The following is a 19753-nucleotide window of genomic DNA, read 5'->3' on the forward strand; positions in this document are numbered from 1 at the left end:
AATATACTAGTGGAAATATACTAGCTGTAATATACTAGTGGAAATATACTAGTGGTAATATACTAGCTGTAATATACTAGTGGAAATATACTAGTAGAAATATACTAGCTGTAATATACTAGTGGTAATATACTAGCTGTAATATAGTAATATAGTAATATAATATGGGTAATATAATATGGGTCCTGTAATATACTAGTGGTAATAGCATGGTAATATACTCGTGGTAATATACCGCTGGTAATACCCATATGTAAAAGTAGTATAATAGCTGACTTGTAATATTTGGAAAAAGCTGTCTGCTAAATGGGATAATATACTAGTGGTAATATACTAGCTGTAATATACTAGTGGTAATATACTAGTGGTAATATACTGTGGTAATATACTAGTGGTAATATACTAGTGGTAATATACTGTGGTAATATACTAACTGTAATATACTAGTGGTAATATACTAGTGGTAATATACTGTGGTAATATGCTAGTGGTAATATACTAGCTGTAATATACTAGTGGTAATATACTGTGGTAATATGCTAGTGGTAATATACTAGTGGTAATATACTGTGGTAATATACTAACTGTAATATACTAGTGGTAATATACTAGTGGTAATATACTAGTGGTAATATACTAGTGGTAATATACTAGTGTTGATATATTGTGGTAATATACTAGTGGTACTATACTAGTGACAATATACTAGTTGTAATATACTAGATGTAATATACTAGTGGTAATATACTAGTGGTAATATACTGTGGTAATATACTAACTGTAATATACTAGTGATAATATACTAGTGGTAATATACTGTGGTAATATACTAGTGTTGATATATTGTGGTAATATACTAGTGGTACTATACTAGTGACAATATACTAGTTGTAATATACTAGCTGTAATATACTAGTAGTAATTATCTAGTGGTAATATACTTGTGGTAATTTATAGTATACATGTAAACTGAAGTAAAAGTGACCAGTAGCAAGATGAAATAGAAAGATACTAAAAGTAATGGCAATCAATAATCAATAATCAATAAACAGCAGTGTAGTGGTAATCATACATCTAATCAATAATCAATAAACAGCAGTGTAGTGGTAATCATACATCTAATCAATAAACAGCAGTGTAGTGGTAATCATACATCTAATCAATAATCAATAAACAGCAGTGTAGTGGTAATCATACATCTAATCAATAAACAGCAGTGTAGTGGTAATCATACATCTAATCAATAATCAATAAACAGCAGTGTAGTGGTAATCATACATCTAATCAATAAACAGCAGTGTAGTGGTAATCATACATCTAATCAATAATCAATAAACAGCAGTGTAGTGGTAATCATACATCTAATCAATAAACAGCAGTGTAGTGGTAATCATACATCTAATCAATAATCAATAAACAGCAGTGTAGTGGTAATCATACATCTAATCAATAATCAATAAACAGCAGTGTAGTGGTAATCATACATCTAATCAATAATCAATAAACAGCAGTGTAGTGGTAATCATAAATCTAATCAATAATAATTTTAGCAGAAGCGTAGTGGTAATAATAAATTCAATCAATAATAATTTTAGCAGAAGTGCAGGGGGGGGCAGTAGTTGTTAGCTTTTAACAATCTTATGGCAACAGCATGGAGAACAGGCCTTTCTTAGACACCGTCTGGCATGAAGGTCCTGGATGTCTGGGAGCTCACTTCCAGTGACGCTCTGGGCCGCCCGAACCACTGTCTGTAGGGCCTTACAGGTCACCTTACAGGTGCAGCTGCCATACCAGACGGTGATACAACCAGTCAGGATGCTCTCGATGGTGCAACTGTAAAAGTTCCTAAGGATCTGAGGGGCCATGCCAAATCGTATCAGCCTTCTGAGGGAGAAGAGGCACTACCATGCTTTCTTCATGACTGTGCTGGTGTGAGAGGGCCATGTTAAGTTCTCAGTGATGTGGACACTGGGGAACTTGAAACTCTTGACCCTCTCCACTGCAGCCCCTGTTCCTTGAAGTCCCCAATCAGCTCCTTGGTCTTGCTGACATTGGGGGAGAGGTTGTTGTCCCAGCACCACACTATCAGGTTTCTGACATCCTCCCTGTTGGTCGGTTACAGATGGGTGATCATAATAAGAAACCAATATCGAGGATTAAGATGGAATATGATTTGATAATCTCCTTAGTGTTATACATGTGAATCTTTAGTCCGCATGCTTCAATGTAGCCTGTAGTCTTATGGGTGAGATATAGTTAAGTAGGCTCGGCAATTTTGCCAACAAATCATTGGTTGAGCTGGGCGGGAGGATACAATGTTGCTATTGTTGATTGTCAGAACATATGTTGCACTGACTTGTGCTGGACCATAGCCCATTGTGATTGAGAACAAGCTCATGAGCTCACCAAGCTCTTCAAGCATCGCCGATTCAGCCGCCACAATGGCTGGCCGCCGCAGCTGTGTGAATTCGCTCTGGTCGGGCACCGAGCGGGTTCGGATTGGCGAGCGGCTGAAAGCGACCCTGGCCGGAATCCTAGAGCTGGACCTGCTCCGGGGACAACATCTAGACATGATCGATGCGGAACTAGACCTCAAAGACACCAGCAGCACCGATACAACGGTGACTGTCATCACTGATAAACAGGAGGAAAACCTCGAGAGCGCAGCCTCGGATGGCTCTGCGACATCCCGCAGGCAACAGGTCAGTGTGTATGTAGACCCAGATCTCTTGACAAGATTGGTTGTTATTAAATATGAATGCATGCTGATCTGCAAGTAAGGCATTCCCATCCCGTTCCATCAAACAGACTGCTGCGCTGCGCTTCTCCACTGGTTGAGCGATGGAGTCATAAGCACGGAGCTACATTGATTACACAAAGGTGTAAATAATTCTAATATAATTGACAGCAATCCATCCGCCTCTACTGCTTCTAATTCCGTCTTGTATCCGTCAAGGTTAAGAAGACAACGGGTGTTATGGTTCTGTCCCCTTCTGGATCTAATATGATGAGTGTCAATGCCCACATCTATTTCACATTCCAGTTTTCCCCAAGGACATCTCATAGAAATGTATCTGTGTAAAGAATGTACACTCTCGTACACACCCCATAGACACAATTCTACTCCAAGGTCTGGTCATTCTGTGGATTTCTACAGAGTTCTATATTCTGTATGGAACAAACGTCTTGTAAGTAGGCTACTGTAGTGTGGGAATAGGTTGATATTTTTGTGGGAGATAAGATTATTTGATTGGGAAAGCCCCATAGTAAAACAACTTGGTGCAAGTGTAAGTTGTAGACCTATTGAATAAAGTGATTCACTTGCATAGTTGGTACAATACTAAGAAGAGAATGCAGAAGGCCACATAGCCCTACACATAGCCCTACACATAGCCCTACACATAGCCCTACACATAGCCCTACACATAGCCTGAGTTTGAAGTCTGAAGTTGAACCTGATAGTCTGTGTACCCCCTGACCTCATGTAGGTTAGGCTACCATGCTGCTTTGTTGTTACAGTGTTTGGTGAACAGTCACTTAGCTCCAGTAATAGGGACAACTCAAGTCATTCCCTTTTATTAATCAAATAGAGCATGGTCATCATATCCCGAGGGAATGAATCAGCACAGCATTCTACTTACTGCCTTTTCCTTCTCAGAAACCCTGCATCGATTTATTCTCTAGGTTCCCTGTGGCTTTCAGCAGCATCCATCCTAAGCTATGTTAAATGCTATTAGTCATCACCCACACCATAGAGACTAGCGCTGTAGCTGCCTTTCCATCCGCCAACGCAGACCTGATTTGCATATTAAACAACAAATGAAGAGACAAGTTACTTCTGCTGTTGTTATTTTCAACATGACATGTTATCACTTCACAAATTCTGCCCACTGTGGAGAGAAGAGAGGGAAGAGGAGAGAGGGAAGAGGAGAGAGGGAAGAGGAAAGGGGAGAGGAGAGAGGGTAGAGGAGAGGGGAGAGGAGAGAGGGAAGAGGAGAGGGGAGAGGAGAGGGAAGAGGAGAGGAGAGGAGGAGGGAAGAGGAGAGAGGGAAGAGAAGAGAGGGGAGATGGGAGAGGGAAGAGGAGAGTGGGAAGAGGAGAGGGGAGAGGAGAGAGGGAAGAGGAGAGGAGAGAGGGAAGAGGAGAGTGGGAAGAGGAGAGGAGAGGGGGAGAGGGGAGAGGAGAGGGAAGAGGAGAGGAGAGGAGGAGGGAAGAGGAGATAGGGAAGAGAAGAGAGGGGAGATGGGAGAGGGAAGAGGAGAGTGGGAAGAGGAGAGGAGAGGGGAGAGGAGAGAGGGAAGAGGAGAGGAGAGAGGGAAGAGGAGAGTGGGAAGAGGAGAGGAGAGGGGAGAGGAGAGAGGGAAGAGGAGAGGAGAGAGAGGAGAAGAGAGAGAGAAGAGGATAGGGGGAGCAGAGAGGGAAGAGGAGAGTGGGAAGAGGAGAGGAGAGGGGAGAGGAGAGAGGGAAGAGGAGAGGAGAGAGGGAAGAGGAGAGGAGAGAGAGGAGAAGAGAGAGAGAAGAGGAGAGGGGGAGCAGAGAGCGAAGAGGATAGAGGGGAAATGTGACTGGATATACAGACTGCAGTTAGTCACTCTCTTTCTCCCTCTGTCTCTGTCTCTCGCTCTCTCTGTGGCTATTTGAACTATCACAGTGGGGTAACAGTAGTACAGTACTGTTGCACCCCATCAACACTTGATTTGCTGCCAAAGCCCACACTGTGATCACTCTCACCAGCATTCTTCCATGTACATTTGCACCATGACATGTATTGCTGGCCCTATATCAACCTCCAGCCCACACAGAGAAACGTGACGTCAGAGGGCATTATCTTGGATTGAAACGTCAGGCTCCTCTGCTTCTTCAGTTACAGTCAACAGAATTCATTAATAATGCATAGTATGCAGGTGTATAACCAATATCTGCCTGCAAGTGCTGTTAATAATGTAGCCTATCTTTCCCAACGTCTCAAAAAAGATGCTTCCCATTTTGAAAATAACTTATAAAGGCTTTATAGAGTATTCATAAAGTGTTCGTAAGCCCTACATAGATGCTTCATGAAAGTATGTCACAAAGGTATGTTATACGTTCACATTATGTGGTCCGTCATTCTTAATGGAGTATTTCCTGTCATTTGTCTTTGCATTGTGTGGACATATTGTACCTTTAGGGAAAATGACTGAGTCTCTGTCTCACATAGTAGGACATCATATTACAGTAGTGTTAGAACTGAGGGGCCCCCACCTGCCTCTCTCTCTCTTCCTCATCTCATACTAGAAGTTTACACTGTGGTGACTTCATGTCCATGGAAGAGTGGGGGTGTACGTGTGTTTGTACATGGCCCTGACGGTTATCAGTGTGTGTGTATGCGTGCACACTTGCGCAACTGTGTGTATGAGCTTGCTTTCTATGTGTGTTTTTGTGTGCATGTGCACGCTAGTGTGCGAGCGAATCTCAGAGCATTTGCTATTTGTGTTTTAGAGTGTGGCAGGCAGGCAGGCAGGCAGGCAGGCAGGCTCTGGATGAGTTGAATGTTCTTCTGCTAGGTCTGTTGTGTGGGTGGAGAGTGAGCAGGATCCGGAGCATTTGCACATCGTTACAACATTGTATATAGACATAATATGACATTTGAAATGTCTCATTTCCTATGGAACTTTTGTGAGTGTAATGTTAACTGTTTATTTTTTACTGTTTATTTCACTTTTGTAATATTATCTATTATACTTGCTTTGGCAATGTAAACATGTGTTTCCAATGACAATAAAGCCCTTTCAATTGAATTGAGAGCAGCTGTAGCTATGGTGAGGAGGGGGTAGCTTTAAGATATTATGGGGGTTGAGCGGGTTATTCATCACACTTGTTCTCTCCCTGACTCACTCACTCTTTCACTCTCCTCTTTTCGCTCACCCTTATCTCCCCCACTCTCAAGCACCCACTCACTTCCCCTTAAAGAATTACTTTTCTAACTAAACGTAGCAGAAGAGAGAGAAGGAGACAGAGAGAGAGAGAAGGAGGCAGAGAGAAGGAGACAGAGAGAGAGAGAAGGAGACAGAGAGAAGGAGACAGAGAGAGAGAAGGAGACAGAGAGAGAGAAGGAGACAGAGAGAGAGAGAGAAAACGAAGCAAAGCTTGTAAGCTGAAGAAGAAGAGATAAGCAGGATCAAAGTTTTTCCCTGCCCCCACCCCCTGTCATTCTCCCTTATCCCCCTCTCCTCCTGCCCCCACCCCCTGTCATTCTCCCTTATCCCCTCTCCTCCTGCCCCCACCCCCTGTCATCCTCCCTTATTTATCACCCTCTCCTCCTGCCCCCTGTTACCATTTGGGACCTTTCTTCCCCTCTCAGTTAGGCAGTATGAGTCACCTGTTTGTCTCCTGTTTATCTCCGTAGTAATGGAGGATTGATCAGGCCTGACTGTGAACAATGCCCCCTGTTGTCCCCTCCACCCCATAACCCTATCCGGCTAATATAGGGCATCACCGCAGGGGTCAAGGGTCATCACATTCATCTAAGTTAGAAGAAAGTCATGTATTGGCTTTTGATGAGAAAGAACACATCATGTTCACGAGTGTTCTAGAACTTCCAGTAAGGCTGATGACATCAGTGTTTAGTAAACAAGAACATTATAGATCCATTCTACACCACTCTCTAATTATCATCTCTTTAAAGACAAGTTGTGACTTGAATACCCCTGTTTTCTGTCTTTCAGGTTCCCTTTTCTCCCTCAGAAACAGTGTTACCATGCCACACCAGCACGTTGGACAAGGACAGTGGGGGGAACTCTGGAGGAGATGGGCCGGTTCGTTCCAGAGTTGATGGGGATGGTGGGGATAACTCACGCTGCTCCACCCTCTCTTGGGATGCTCCATCTGACCTGCTATTACCCCCAGACCTTGATGGTGCAGTCCAGCTGGAATATTACTCCAGGCCCAGCTCAGGTAATGGGCTGTGTGGTTGTGTGATCGTACCATGGGGGCGTAATTTGGGGGTGGTCTGTGACACCCATAGGGCTTTGGCCAGGGCCGGACTACCAATTCTGGGGCCCTGGGGCACCTACGGTACCTCCAGGGGGCTTGTGATGTGTTCATATGTTATCTGGAGGGGCCCTGACCTCCAGCCCTGCATGCCCATTCTGTAACCTGGGCCTGGCTTTGGCCAATAACACAATTTCGTTTACTTTGTGAGACCCCGTGTTGAAAAGCCATATTAAATATTAACCCTCTATTCTCTCCCTGTTCCTTTATTTACCCCTCTCTTGTTATCTTCTTAACACCACTTAATCACTCTTTCTGGTGATCACCTTCTCACTCTCTCTCTGGGCCTACACTCTCTGTCCCTTTCTTGCTCCCCATCTCTCTTCCTCCCTCTTTATTTCTCCCACCCTCCATCCTTCTGTAGGTTTTTATTCAGTCAGTGGCAGCTCCCTATCAGACTCCTGCTACTCTGTGTCCAGTGAGGCATCCCTGGCCCAGGGGGGTCCAGTAAAAGGTGGGCTAGTCCGGGCTGGACCAGGACCACCCTCAGGGGGAGCCTTCAGGCTGTGGGAGCAGCGGGCTCTCTCTGCAGACCACAGAGACACCCAGTGGCCGGAGGCCAGGCAGCAGCCAAGAACTCAGAGCATTGAGGAGACCACAGAGATCACTGATAGGAGACCAGTGTCTACGGGTCAGATAAATATAAATGCACTCACTCTTCAGTACAGTTCATCTGTATTTAACCAGTTGAGGCCATTCAGACATAATTGTCACTGTTTTACAGGGAGTCCTGGGACCATATTCCTAGATAAATGTTACTGTTTTCCAGAGAGTCCTGGGACCATAGTCCTAGATAAATGTTACTGCTTTCCAGGGAGTCCTGGGACCATAGTCCTAGATAAATGTTACTGCTTTCCAGGGAGTCCTGGGACCACATTTCAGGCTTCAAACATAAAGATATAAAACTGTATTTTTTTGTGAAGAATCAACAACAAGTGGGACACAATCATGAAGTGGAACGACATTTATTGGATATTTCAAACTTTTTTAACAAATCAAAAACTGAAAAATTGGGCGTGCAAAATTATTCAGCCCCCTTTAAGTTAATACTTTGTAGCGCCACCTTTTGCTGCGATTACAGCTGTAAGTCGCTTGGGGTATGTCTCTATCAGTTTTGCACATCGAGAGACTGAAATTTTTTCCCATTCCTCCTTGCAAAACAGCTCGAGCTCAGTGAGGTTGGATGGAGAGCATTTGTGAACAGCAGTTTTCAGTTCTTTCCACAGATTCTCGATTGGATTCAGGTCTGGACTTTGACTTGGCCATTCTAACACCTGGATATGTTTATTTTTGAACCATTCCATTGTAGATTTTGCTTTATGTTTTGGATCATTGTCTTGTTGGAAGACAAATCTCCGTCCCAGTCTCAGGTCTTTTGCAGACTCCATCAGGTTTTCTTCCAGAATGTTCCTGTGTTTGGCTCCATCCATCTTCCCATCAATTTTAACCATCTTCCCTGTCCCTGCTGAAGAAAAGCAGGCCCAAACCATGATGCTGCCACCACCATGTTTGACAGTGGGTATGGTGTGTTCAGCGTGATGAGCTGTGTTGCTTTTACGCCAAACATAACATTTTGCATTGTTGCCAAAAAGTTCAATTTTGGTTTCATCTGACCAGAGCACCTTCTTCCACATGTTTGGTGTGTCTCCCAGGTGGCTTGTGGCAAACTTTAAATGACACTTTTTATGGATATCTTTAAGAAATGGCTTTCTTCTTGCCACTCTTCCATAAAGGCCAGATTTGTGCAATATACGACTGATTGTTGTCCTATGGACAGAGTCTCCCACCTCAGCTGTAGATCTCTGCAGTTCATCCAGAGTGATCATGGGCCTCTTGGCTGCATCTCTGATCAGTCTTCTCCTTGTATGAGCTGAAAGTTTAGAGGGACGGCCAGGTCTTGGTAGATTTACAGTGGTCTGATACTCCTTCCATTTCAATATTATCGCTTGCACAGTGCTCCTTGGGATGTTTAAAGCTTGGGAAATCTTTTTGTATCCAAATCCGGCTTTAAACTTCTTCACAACAGTATCTTGGACCTGCCTGGTGTGTTCCTTGTTCTTCATGATGCTCTCTGCGCTTTTAACGGACCTCTGAGACTATCACAGTGCAGGTGCATTTATACGGAGACTTGATTACACACAGGTAGATTGTATTTATCATCATTAGTCGTTTAGGTCAACATTGGATCATTCAGAGATCCTCACTGAACTTCTGGAGATAGTTTGCTGCACTGAAAGTAAAGGGGCTGAATAATTTTGCACGCCCAATTTTTCAGTTTTTGATTTGTTAAAAACGTTTGAAATATCCAATAAATGTCGTTCCACTTCATGATTGTGTCCCACTTGTTGTTGGTTCTTCACAAAAAAATACAGTTTTATATCTTTATGTTTGAAGCCTGAAATGTGGCAAAAGGTTGCAAAGTTCAAGGGGGCTGAATACTTTCGCAAGGCACTGTAAATGTTACTGCTTTCCAGGGAGTCCTGGGACCATAGTCCTAGATAAATGTTACTGTTTTCCAGGGAGTCCTGGGACCATAGTCTTAGATAAATGTTACTGCTTTCCAGGGAGTCCTGGGACCATAGTCCTAGATAAATGTTACTGTTTTCCAGGGAGTCCTGGGACCATAGTCCTAGATAAATGTTATTGTTTTCCAGAGTCCTGGGACCATAGTCTTAGATAAATGTTACTGTTTTCCAGAGAGTCCTGGGACCATAGTCTTAGATAAATGTTACTGCTTTCCAGGGAGTCCTGGGACCATAGTCCTAGATAAATGTTACTGCTTTCCAGGGAGTCCTGGGACCATAGTCCTAGATAAATGTTACTGTTTTACAGGGAGTCCTGGGACCATGGTCCTAGATAAATGTTACTGCTTTCCAGGGAGTCCTGGGACCATAGTCCTAGATAAATGTTACTGCTTTCCATGGAGCCCTGGGACCATAGTCCTAGATAAATGTTACTGCTTTCCAGGGAGTCCTGGGACCATGGTCCTAGATAAATGTTACTGCTTTCCAGGGAGTCCTGGGACCATAGTCCTAGATAAATGTTACTGTTTTCCAGAGAGTCCTTGGACCATAGTCCTAGATAAATGCTTTTGCTTCTTCATAAGCTGACTGACATCAACTTTCTGTCTCTCGTCTTTTGATCCCAGTTGACCTGGAAATGAACAGCCTTTTCTTCCTGTCTGACCTGTGCGCCAGCCTGGGCGACCCCCATGCCGGCTCCCTCCTCCCGCTCCCTGACCTCCGACCCCAACTCGACCCCAGGTTCTGTTCTGACCTGGTGTCCCGGAGGACCAAGGAGGTGTACCCGTACCCCAGCCCCCTCCATGCCGTGGCCCTCCAGAGCCCCCTCTTCACCTCCAGTCAGGACCCCTCTCCCTCCCCTCGCCTCTCGCCGAGTCCGGACTCCTCTACCCAGGCTGAAGAATCTCAGTCCACTCCCCTCTTCCGGCCCCCCCAGCCTCCTCAGCCCTCCACCTTCACCCAGCTGGAGCAGTACATCACCAGGCTGGCTCGCCAGTACCGAAGCCGGATTGCCCCCCCTGACACCACCCTTACCGCCATCCCCAGGCAAGGCTCCCACAGGGGCCCCAGAACCCCTGGCCACGGCTCCACTCAGTCGCTGTCGGCCTTTGAGAATCGCAGTACCCCCTCCAACCTGACAGGGGGCAGTGTGACGCCCTGCAAGTCTTTTCTGGGAAACTCTGCACGGGTCAGCCTCAGCAGTATCAGTAAGAAGGCCAGTAGGAACTCCATAAACCTGGGCCACCTGCCCTCAGTGACAGGAGAAGATCTCAAAATCAACCTCCATCTCAACCTCAGTCTCAACCTCAGCCCCAATCTGAACAAAAAACTGGGTTTAGACTCAAACTTCAAGGAAGGTATTAGCACTAGTGGTGTATTAAGGAGTGACCATGCTACCCCCACTGCCTCCCCCTCTCCTTCCACCTCCTCCCTCTCCAGCGCCGCCACTCCCACCCCTGCCCTGAGGGTGAGGCCACGCATCTCAACCTGTCCCTCCAACCTCAATCATCGGAGCTCTCTGGAGGTCACCGGGTCAGGGGCTGGGTCAGGTCTAGGATTCTCCCGCTCACTGGACTGGAGTAGATTGGATTCTTCACCAGGGAAAGTGACAATGGGGCAACCCAGCGTCAATGCCCCGGACGCCAGCCCGAGTATGCTCAGCGAGGACTCAGCGATGGTGGGGGAGATCTCCCGTCTCTCTGGCCTGCCCCGGGCTGTGGTGGTGGGGCTGATGGAGCAGGGTGTGGAGCTGGATGTTGACTGCTTCCAGAGCGACACCGAGAGAAAAGGTCAGGGGTCAGAGTTTAAAGGCCAAAGCTCCTCCCCTTCCTCCCGCCAGACAGCCCGGAATGACCACCAGTCTCATCATCATGATTATTCCAGTGTCCGCCACCTCCACGCCAGTAACGAGACTGACCTCGACCCCCAGAGGCCGATCCATCTGTCCCTCAGTGTCACCAACTCCTCCAGTTCCCATTCCAGTAGCCCCAATCACCCTTACCAGTCCACCTCAACCCATCCATCTACCCATCATCATGTCACCCACCACCATACACATACCTTCCACTGCCAACAAACCCCTTCCCCATCCGACCCCTCCTCCTCTACTGCCTCCTCCCCCTCGTCTCGTGACCACCCCAGGGTACACTCCCCACCCCGCCCTCTCCAGCCCTCCCCCTCGCCACTACTCCATTCTCTGTGTTCCGGCGGGATGACCCATTCCAGTGCTCCCTGCCTCGCATCAGTGACAGCAGCTCACCACAAGGGGACGGCATCCGGCCCAGAGGGGGGTCGCTACGGCAGTGTGCAGGGGGTGGAGGGGGTAGATGGAGGGTAGATGGGGAGGGAGAAGGATGGAAGAGGGTGGATGGGGAGGGGCTCTACCAGGGGAAGCATGTGTCCAGGGAGTTGGTGAGGGCATCGACGGTGAGCAGCTTCCACAGGAAAGGAAGGTGCTACAGCAGCAACTGGGGAGGGGAAGGTAGTCACGACACGGCCCAGACGCCAATGAAGGGGGCAGACAAACTCTGGAGGGACTTCGAAGGGCATTCATGGGGGAAAGAAGCTGAGGAGGAGAACAAGGAGAGGTGGAAGAGAGAGGGGATCAGGAGAAAGAAGGAAAATTACCAAAAGGAGAAGCAGCAGGCCAACAAAGAGACAGAGAGGCGACAGAAAGAGAGCAGTGCCTCAAAACGCAAAGGGAAGGGTGGTGGTGGTGGCTGGGACAAGCGTAGCTCCAGCCTGAGGCTGTCCAGACAGGCTCTGTTCCGCAGTGAGTCCCAGGGGGAAGTGCTGGATCCTCGAGCCCTAAAAGAGGAGCATCTGAGGGGGGCACAGTGGACCTCCTCCCTGGACATCGGCAGAGGCATGGAGCTCAGTGTGGAGGGGGTTCGTCCGTTGGTGTTTGGAGGAAGAGCAGAAGAAGAAAAGCGCTTGTCCTCTACTGCCAGCCTCTTCCACCTCTCTAGCTCTCAGAGCCTAGAGGATAGCTGTCCCTCCCTCTCTCCTCCTCTCTCCTCCCCATCGTTCTCTCCATCCCCCCCAAGTAGGGCACCCCTCACACGCTCACGCTCGCTGAGGGACCTGAGTAGAAGGGTGTTTAGCTCAGTGAGGTCTCTCAGTTTGAAACACAAGACGTCAAGGAAGTGAGAAAATCACAGAAAGTGTTTTTGCCACTAAGTTACAGTCAATATTCAGGCAGTTGTATTTTGGCTGATAAGGGGGTGTCAATGTTTTCCCTTTCTAAACTTGATTCTGTTGAACTTGACTCTCAATAGTACTATGTGACTGTGTGTGTCTGTGAGTGGTCCCCTTTGCATGCAGCTCTGTGACATCTCTGTGGACGGTCACAGATATCGGTAGTCTGAGCTTGTTCTCCTCTCGGAGTGTATATCAAATAGAAGTTTACACACTGTATGTTGCCTTTGAAGTACAATCATATTGGCTATAAAGACCAAAATCAGCAAACAAAATGTTGTATAAATGAATATTGTGCTCAGGATTTTGAAATGGATATCAGTAAAGTAATCATTAAGAATAAAATGTTATTTGAAACAAATGTGTGTATCTTGGATTATTATTAATAAAAGGCAACTAATACAACTTATTTGATTCTGAATACTTCCATCCACCTCGCTGCAGTGACGCCAGTGCGCCGCAGCAGTAACGCCAGTGCGCCGCAGCAGTAACGCCAGTGCGCCGCAGCAGTAACGCCAGTGCGCCGCAGCAGTAACGCCAGTGCGCCGCAGCAGTAACGCCAGTGCGCCGCAGCAGTAACGCCAGTGCGCCAGTGCGCCGCAGCAGTAACGCCAGTGCGCCGCAGCAGTAACGCCAGTGCGCCGCAGCAGTAACGCCAGTGCGCCGCAGCAGTAACGGCCAGTGCGCCGCAGCAGTAACGGCCAGTGCACCGCAGCAGTAACGGCCAGTGCACCGCAGCAGTAATGTCAGTGTACCGCAGCAGTAGTAACGCCAGTGTACCGCTGTCATTTCAAAAAATATTTATTAAGTTGAATCAAAACATTTTGTACACAAAAAGTAACACGACTGATCATTAGACCAGAAACAACCACATTCAGAAGGCATAATAGGACTTTGAGTTTGAACAGTGCACAAAACAGTCTCTTTAGTACCCTCACTTTGACCTTCAACCCTTTTGAGCCTCCAACGACGTAGCTTCCTGTTGGTCATCAGGCAAATATCTACTCATTATGTGATCAATATATTATGTGATCAATATTAGCCAAGGCCGATTCCCTCTAACATGCTGTAGCTCTTAGGTGTCCAGTCTAGGTTTGTTTCCTCTTTATCCTCCAGTGCTCTTCTCAATCCTCAGGGTCAAAACAACAGAACATCCCTCCTGATGGGAACTTATTTCTGGGTGACTCCTCCGCTGGCCCCATCCCCTGCTCTCTGACTGGAGGAGAACATGTCTCGGTACAGAGCCTTCTCCTTCTGGTACTCTGTGCTCAGCCTATCCTCCGCTTGCTGCAGGTGCCTCCTCACATTACTGTCTGTTAAAGAGACACAGTGACAAATAAAGTTATTCCAATTTCAGTCAACATTAGGGGAATGGGAATAGCATAGACACACAAAAATAATACAATATATTGTGATCTACTTCATTCTGTTGGGAAATAGAATAGTATGCCTATAACACGCCCTCACAACTCATCAATAAACTTTTGTTTTACTCAAAGGCTGTGGTAGGGAGAGCAGTCAAAAAGCTGAGCTACCATTGGGTTGTCCTTTGCTGGCCTGAGTGAGGTATTGCTTGGCACTCTGTGCGTTTCCCAGCTGCAGAGAGGCCACTCCTGCTCTGTACAGGGCCTTGATGTCACCCGGACGCCACTGCAACACCCGCAAGCTGTACTCCTGGACACGCGTGTAGTCGACACATTCTCTCTGCAACAGACAGGCTAAGAAAGGGGGTGAGACAGAAACGGGAGAAAAGTCAGTCAAGAAAGAGGGGGGGTATTGTTTCTTTGTGTTCAGCATTATACATGACTTCAAAAGGGTTATTCACTGCATGCCACGTATCGAGGCCTGTAATACCTGCTAAATTGTTGTAGCAGTCCACCTGTGTGTTCCTAAGTAGTTCTTCTTGTCCTGCGGTGAGTACAGGAGCCTCAGGACCAAACCCTTTCACTGCCGCAGTGACATCAGAGTCTAAACTACGCAGAACGAGCAACGAACGGTGGTAACGTCCAATGGCAGAACGAAGGTTTTTCTCTTTGTAGAATTTGTTCCCCTCCATTTTTAGGTGGATAGCATCTTGGAGCTGGGAGTCTACTTTGGCACCTGAGGGGCCAGGACTGGTAGAAGAGCCTGAACAGCTTGCCACTGCAGCCCCGGCCCCCAGCTCCATAATCTCACCACCTGGTGGCTCTGGACTCGCCATGGTACTTGATGGCCAGTGGAGATGGGAACAGAAGTACACGAGAAGACATGATATTAGATGACTAGACACATTGGTGTTACTTGGGTGGTACACACCAACACTAAATCTTAACATTTACATTTACATTTAAGTCATTTAGCAGACGCTCTTATCCAGAGCGACTTACAAATTGGTGAATTCACCTTCTGACATCCAGTGGAACAGCCACTTTACAATAGTGCATCTAAATCATTTAAGGGGGGGGGTGAGAAGACAAAACTTAGCCAATGTCACTAGCCGGCTACCACCCAGTTACTCAACCCTGCACCTTAGAGGCTGATGCCTTATGTACATAGACATGGAACATTGTTCACTTTAATAATGTTTACATGTTTTACTCACTTCATATGTATATACTGTATTCTACTCACTGCCACTCCGAAATTACTCGTCCTAATATTTATATATTTCTTAATTCTATCGTTTACTTTGAGATTTGTGTGTACTTTTGTGAACTGTTAGATACTAACGTTCCTGCGCTGTTGGAGCTAGGGCCACAAGTATTTCGCAACACCCGCAATATCATCTGCTAAATATGTGTATGTGACCAATAAAACGTGTCATTTCTTATGAGTAAAGAACTGGAGGTGCTATTGCCCTGAAATCTGAAACCTTCCCTTGATGTTAATCACAATATAATGTAAAAGAAAAACTAGCTAGTAATTTCAACTTATTCACTAAGACGTTATATGGAGTGTCCTACCTAGGTCCTGTACGAGCTAACAAGAAAAAACGTGTTTTTTCATGCTAGCTTGCGCGATAGACACGCATGTGAGTGAACAAGATGCAAAGTAACTTCCAATTGACATGGTCATATGTTGACCGTTATAACAAATTGTAATAGCGACTCACCTTACAGTCTATTGATCTTTACACAAAAGACAAATAAAATACTTGAACTTGTCCACCTAGCTAGAGCACATCCAAACAATCACAACATTGGTGTTCAGACAGGCACTTCCTGCTTTTTCTTCTTCTGTGGTGAAAGTAACCCTACCTATTTGACTGCAACGGAACTGATTTTATTGTTTTTTTAGCGCCACCTGCTGTATTAACATGGACATGACTATGTGATGCATCCATCAATGAAAGAGAGTTCATCAATACTGTAAAGTAAAATGGTGTAATGTTTATGTCTTTGGTGAATTAATGAAGAGTCCTAGAAGTTTGTAGAAGTTAGTTTGGAACAAATAAAATAATTCATAAATTGTAGATGACCTAGGCTGCAGTATGTCTTATTTATATGACATAATCCTATAAATGATTTATAGGACAGACTTTTGCAATGGTCCATTGTTAGGAAGGTTGATCGGATTAATGTTGTCCTACTGACCGACTTTAAATGACAAGAGGTGGGGGTCGGCTTTGTAACCCCCTTTCGAACCTGGCATACATTCTGTCCCATGCATCTTACATAACAAAAAAACAACAACATATTTGTCGCTATTATGGATTATGATTGATTAAAAAGTACCATTATTAACAAGTACCACGATTAAAATGTACCACTCAGTTGATTGAGTTAAATAATACATTTGCAAAATGATAACGTTTTGACAGCATTCACTGCATCTCTGATCTAGGAAATGTGTCGTATGCAAGTGCGTCACTGGCACATTTGTGAGGGGAGGGGAGTGTTGTAATGCTAGTTTGCGTGCAGGCTGTCCTTTAAATATCCTGTTTTCTTTCAGAAATATGACACATGGTAGTTTAATAATTCAAGAAAATACCGAATAAACGGGACGGTACTGCCTGAAGATATCCTGTATTTAGTTCGTTTTGATCGATCTTTTGGATTTAGGATATGGAGCTTGATCGGCGACTGTTGGTGGCTCACTGCGCAGCCCACACCCTGTCAGTACTGGCCGGGTTGATGGTGGTTGTCCCGCTGGCGCTAAACGGCTCAGCTTTCAAAGGGCGTTGTGCGCTTTTCACCACTGGTTCTTGGAGGACGGACAATCGAACCGACATTTCTGTGGAACAGGGTGAGATTTCACACTTGGTGATACAGCAATGGGGTCCACCGTCTGCATGCCAGTTCGCAACTTTTGTCGGTGTTTTCACGGTGCTGTATGGTGCTGCGCAGGGCTGGCGGAGCATCTTCTATCTCCACGGACGGCTTGACGAGTGAGTAGGCTTTCCATAGGCTTTGAAATATTTAATCAATAGTACAATAGTACATAAAATAGGCCTATATATATATCGTTGTTTTTTTTGTAATTTTTATATATATAAATATTTAAAAAACAACGATACAAATGGAAACATAAATGACGTAACTAGCCTGATAATAATAATAATGACCATTATGAAATATCAAATTGTGCAATGCATTGTTAGCCATATGTGTCATCGGTAACTGCTACATAGTTATAACAGTTTACGTCAAATTACAATGTTTTCAGTAGTTCACAGTCACCAATGTTATTACTATGTTTATTTTCCAGCACCTTGTTCTCTGCCTTCCTGACCCTGATCCTGAGCCTGTGTGTGTTGTTCCTATCTGGAGGGGCTAGTGTCACCCTCTCCCTGGGGCTGGCCTCCTGGTGCAACACTGTCACAGACGACAACACCAGACCCTACAGGTAATGTTCATATACTGAGACATATATATCAACAGGTCGTACTTTAGGGTCTTCCAGGCCAGGTAATTTGGTCAGGAAAATCTCTGTGCATCGACCGGTGTGTTGCATACATTGCAGTGAGTGTGAGGGTCAAGCTGCAGGGGTTTGACTGTTGCCTTGTTAAATATTGACAGTTTCTGGTCTCTGTCTGTTTGCGTGCAGCTGTGCAGAATCCCAGTCCGTCCCCATGTACCTGGATGTAGAGACGTCCTCCTTCTACACTGAGCTCACTCTGGCAGAGGTATGTAGTCCCCCATAGCCCATATCTCGTGCCAGTGGGATTTCCCTGCTCAAAATAGAAATGGTCTGCTCTGCATTAACATGAGTGAGTCAGTGTACTTGTGATTTAGTTTCAGTTTTTCTCTCCCTCTGTGCTCTCTATTTCCCCTTACACCCTCTTCTTCTTCTTCTTCTTGTTATTATTATTGTTGCTGTTATTCTTATTGTTATTATGATCATTGTTGTTATTATTATTATTATTATTACTTCTTATTATTGTGTATTAACTCTCTTTCTCTTTTTGTTTCTCTATTCAATAATACTTATAATATATACTTTAACTGATAATAATCTTTCTCTCTCTCTCTCTCTCTCTCTCCAGGTTGCTCTGTGGAGTGTGACAGCATTGTGGCTGACCCACTCCATCCTGTCTTTCATGCGTCTCTACCACTCCCACAGCGAGAACATCAGCGGGCCCTGCCTGCCCAGGGAGAAGGAGCATCTCCTCGGTCACTCTTCCTCCTCCTCAGGCTCATCTGGATCAGACCGGGGCTCACCCTCACCCGCACAACCCCTATCGACAGCACCCAGCATCATCTTTGTCTAAACCCCTAATGCCAATGGAACTCCACGCAGCTACACATTATGAGGGGTGGAAATCTATATGAAACAAAGAAGCTGAGAATTTATTGATTCAAGAGACTGGACTACAGTTTGTAGTTCGATTGAACCCTTGTCTAAACCCATTTGAATTTATATGAGTTCCATCCCTCATAACCCGTCATTACCAACACCCAGTGTTTTTATTGAACCCCAAGACCTTTGTTCTGCTAAATCTCATCACCACCACCATTCACCACTTACTGTAGCCTCTTATTTAACAGGGTTCAACCTCCAACCACAAATTGTCATCAACCAATTATTTCTCAGACTAAAGGGAATTCATTGAACGTACAGTTACCAAAAAAGGAATAAATGAAGTAATGTTATTGCATTTATTAATTAGATGTTTAACTAGTACCGTCTTATCTTAGAGTCTTAGACATATGGTTTAATATGTGATCACAATCAGTATGATATAAGTGACATTCATCATAGCTCACTAACTTCATAACAAGGTAGCTGACTGACTGACCTGTGCCAAATTAGTTACATATAAATACTAAGTTATTATTTTACAGGGTTGTCTGTTTCAACAAAACATGACCTAAAAGAGTTTGTTCAATATGTATGTCTGTTATATCCAACAGTTCCAAAATTGGCAAATGTACCATTTGCATGTTGTTTGCAATAGCTCTCAAGGCAAAAGTAATTAATTGTTTGAGTAAATGAACATTTGTACTGGGGCGCTTTCATTGAGAAGCAAGAAGCAAATAGTATTTTTTTGAAAGAGAGACACTATATTCAAATAGGATCACTGTGTGAGAAAGACACATTAATGTTTTATTGTGTCATAGAATCACTCTCTCCCTCTAGTGAAGGTTGTCGTATGATGCTATTTGTGTAGATGCAGCTGCTTTCAAGGCATTTGAAGCCTCCAGATTTATCAGAAATATATAGCTTTGATGATAGTAGTATCAGAACAAGTATATGTGTGAACTAGGCTGAGCCAAGAAGGTTTAGGGAGGTATAGGATAGAGACAAAATACACTCGGAAAAACACGTATTCCAAATTGTCTTGACCTTCAAACTCTAAACTCTGACCTCAGTAGTCGTGGTGACACACAGATAGCGGAAAAATAAACCGGAAGAGAGATAGACTGTCTATAATCTATTGCATTTTGGAGTATTAATGGCAATATTGATGATGTTTTATACTGGTTATTTATGTTAATGTTTTTATTTAACATCCTGTTTGTGTAAATCAAAAAATATCTTCCTATGAATTAAAAGAAAAGCGTTTCATTTTGGGAGTTACTATG

At 45.0% G+C, this 19753-nt stretch overlaps 3 protein-coding genes across 3 annotated transcripts; 2 read left to right on the plus strand and 1 right to left on the minus strand.

The window, feature by feature from the left end:
• The first annotated feature begins 2229 nt into the window (after nucleotides 1-2229).
• LOC135545584 (uncharacterized) lies at nucleotides 2230-13090 on the plus strand. Its single transcript, XM_064973303.1, is given in 5 exon segments — nucleotides 2230-2702; nucleotides 6705-6933; nucleotides 7394-7660; nucleotides 10178-11727; nucleotides 11730-13090. Coding segments are annotated over 5 exon segments (3279 nt in total). The 5' UTR covers nucleotides 2230-2441; the 3' UTR covers nucleotides 12702-13090.
• A 444-nt stretch (nucleotides 13091-13534) lies between these two features.
• LOC135545582 (tetratricopeptide repeat protein 9C-like) lies at nucleotides 13535-15957 on the minus strand. Its single transcript, XM_064973301.1, has 4 exons — nucleotides 15841-15957; nucleotides 14604-14953; nucleotides 14285-14467; nucleotides 13535-14062 (listed from the first exon to the last, which is right to left on the minus strand). Exons 2-4 carry the CDS (start codon nucleotides 14947-14949, stop codon nucleotides 13920-13922), a joined length of 672 nt encoding a protein of 223 aa, XP_064829373.1. The 5' UTR covers nucleotides 14950-14953; nucleotides 15841-15957; the 3' UTR covers nucleotides 13535-13919.
• A 637-nt stretch (nucleotides 15958-16594) lies between these two features.
• On the plus strand, nucleotides 16595-19736 carry zgc:153018 (Transmembrane protein 179-like). The gene is made up of 4 exons (XM_064973308.1): nucleotides 16595-17115; nucleotides 17436-17573; nucleotides 17775-17853; nucleotides 18214-19736. The coding sequence occupies exons 1-4, from the start codon at nucleotides 16793-16795 to the stop codon at nucleotides 18436-18438; spliced, it is 765 nt and encodes a 254-aa protein (XP_064829380.1). The 5' UTR covers nucleotides 16595-16792; the 3' UTR covers nucleotides 18439-19736.
• The last annotated feature ends 17 nt before the right edge of the window (nucleotides 19737-19753 follow it).

Source organism: Oncorhynchus masou, chromosome 9 (assembly GCF_036934945.1).
Source record: "Oncorhynchus masou masou isolate Uvic2021 chromosome 9, UVic_Omas_1.1, whole genome shotgun sequence".
NCBI classification, from domain to species: Eukaryota; Metazoa; Chordata; class Actinopteri; order Salmoniformes; family Salmonidae; genus Oncorhynchus; species Oncorhynchus masou.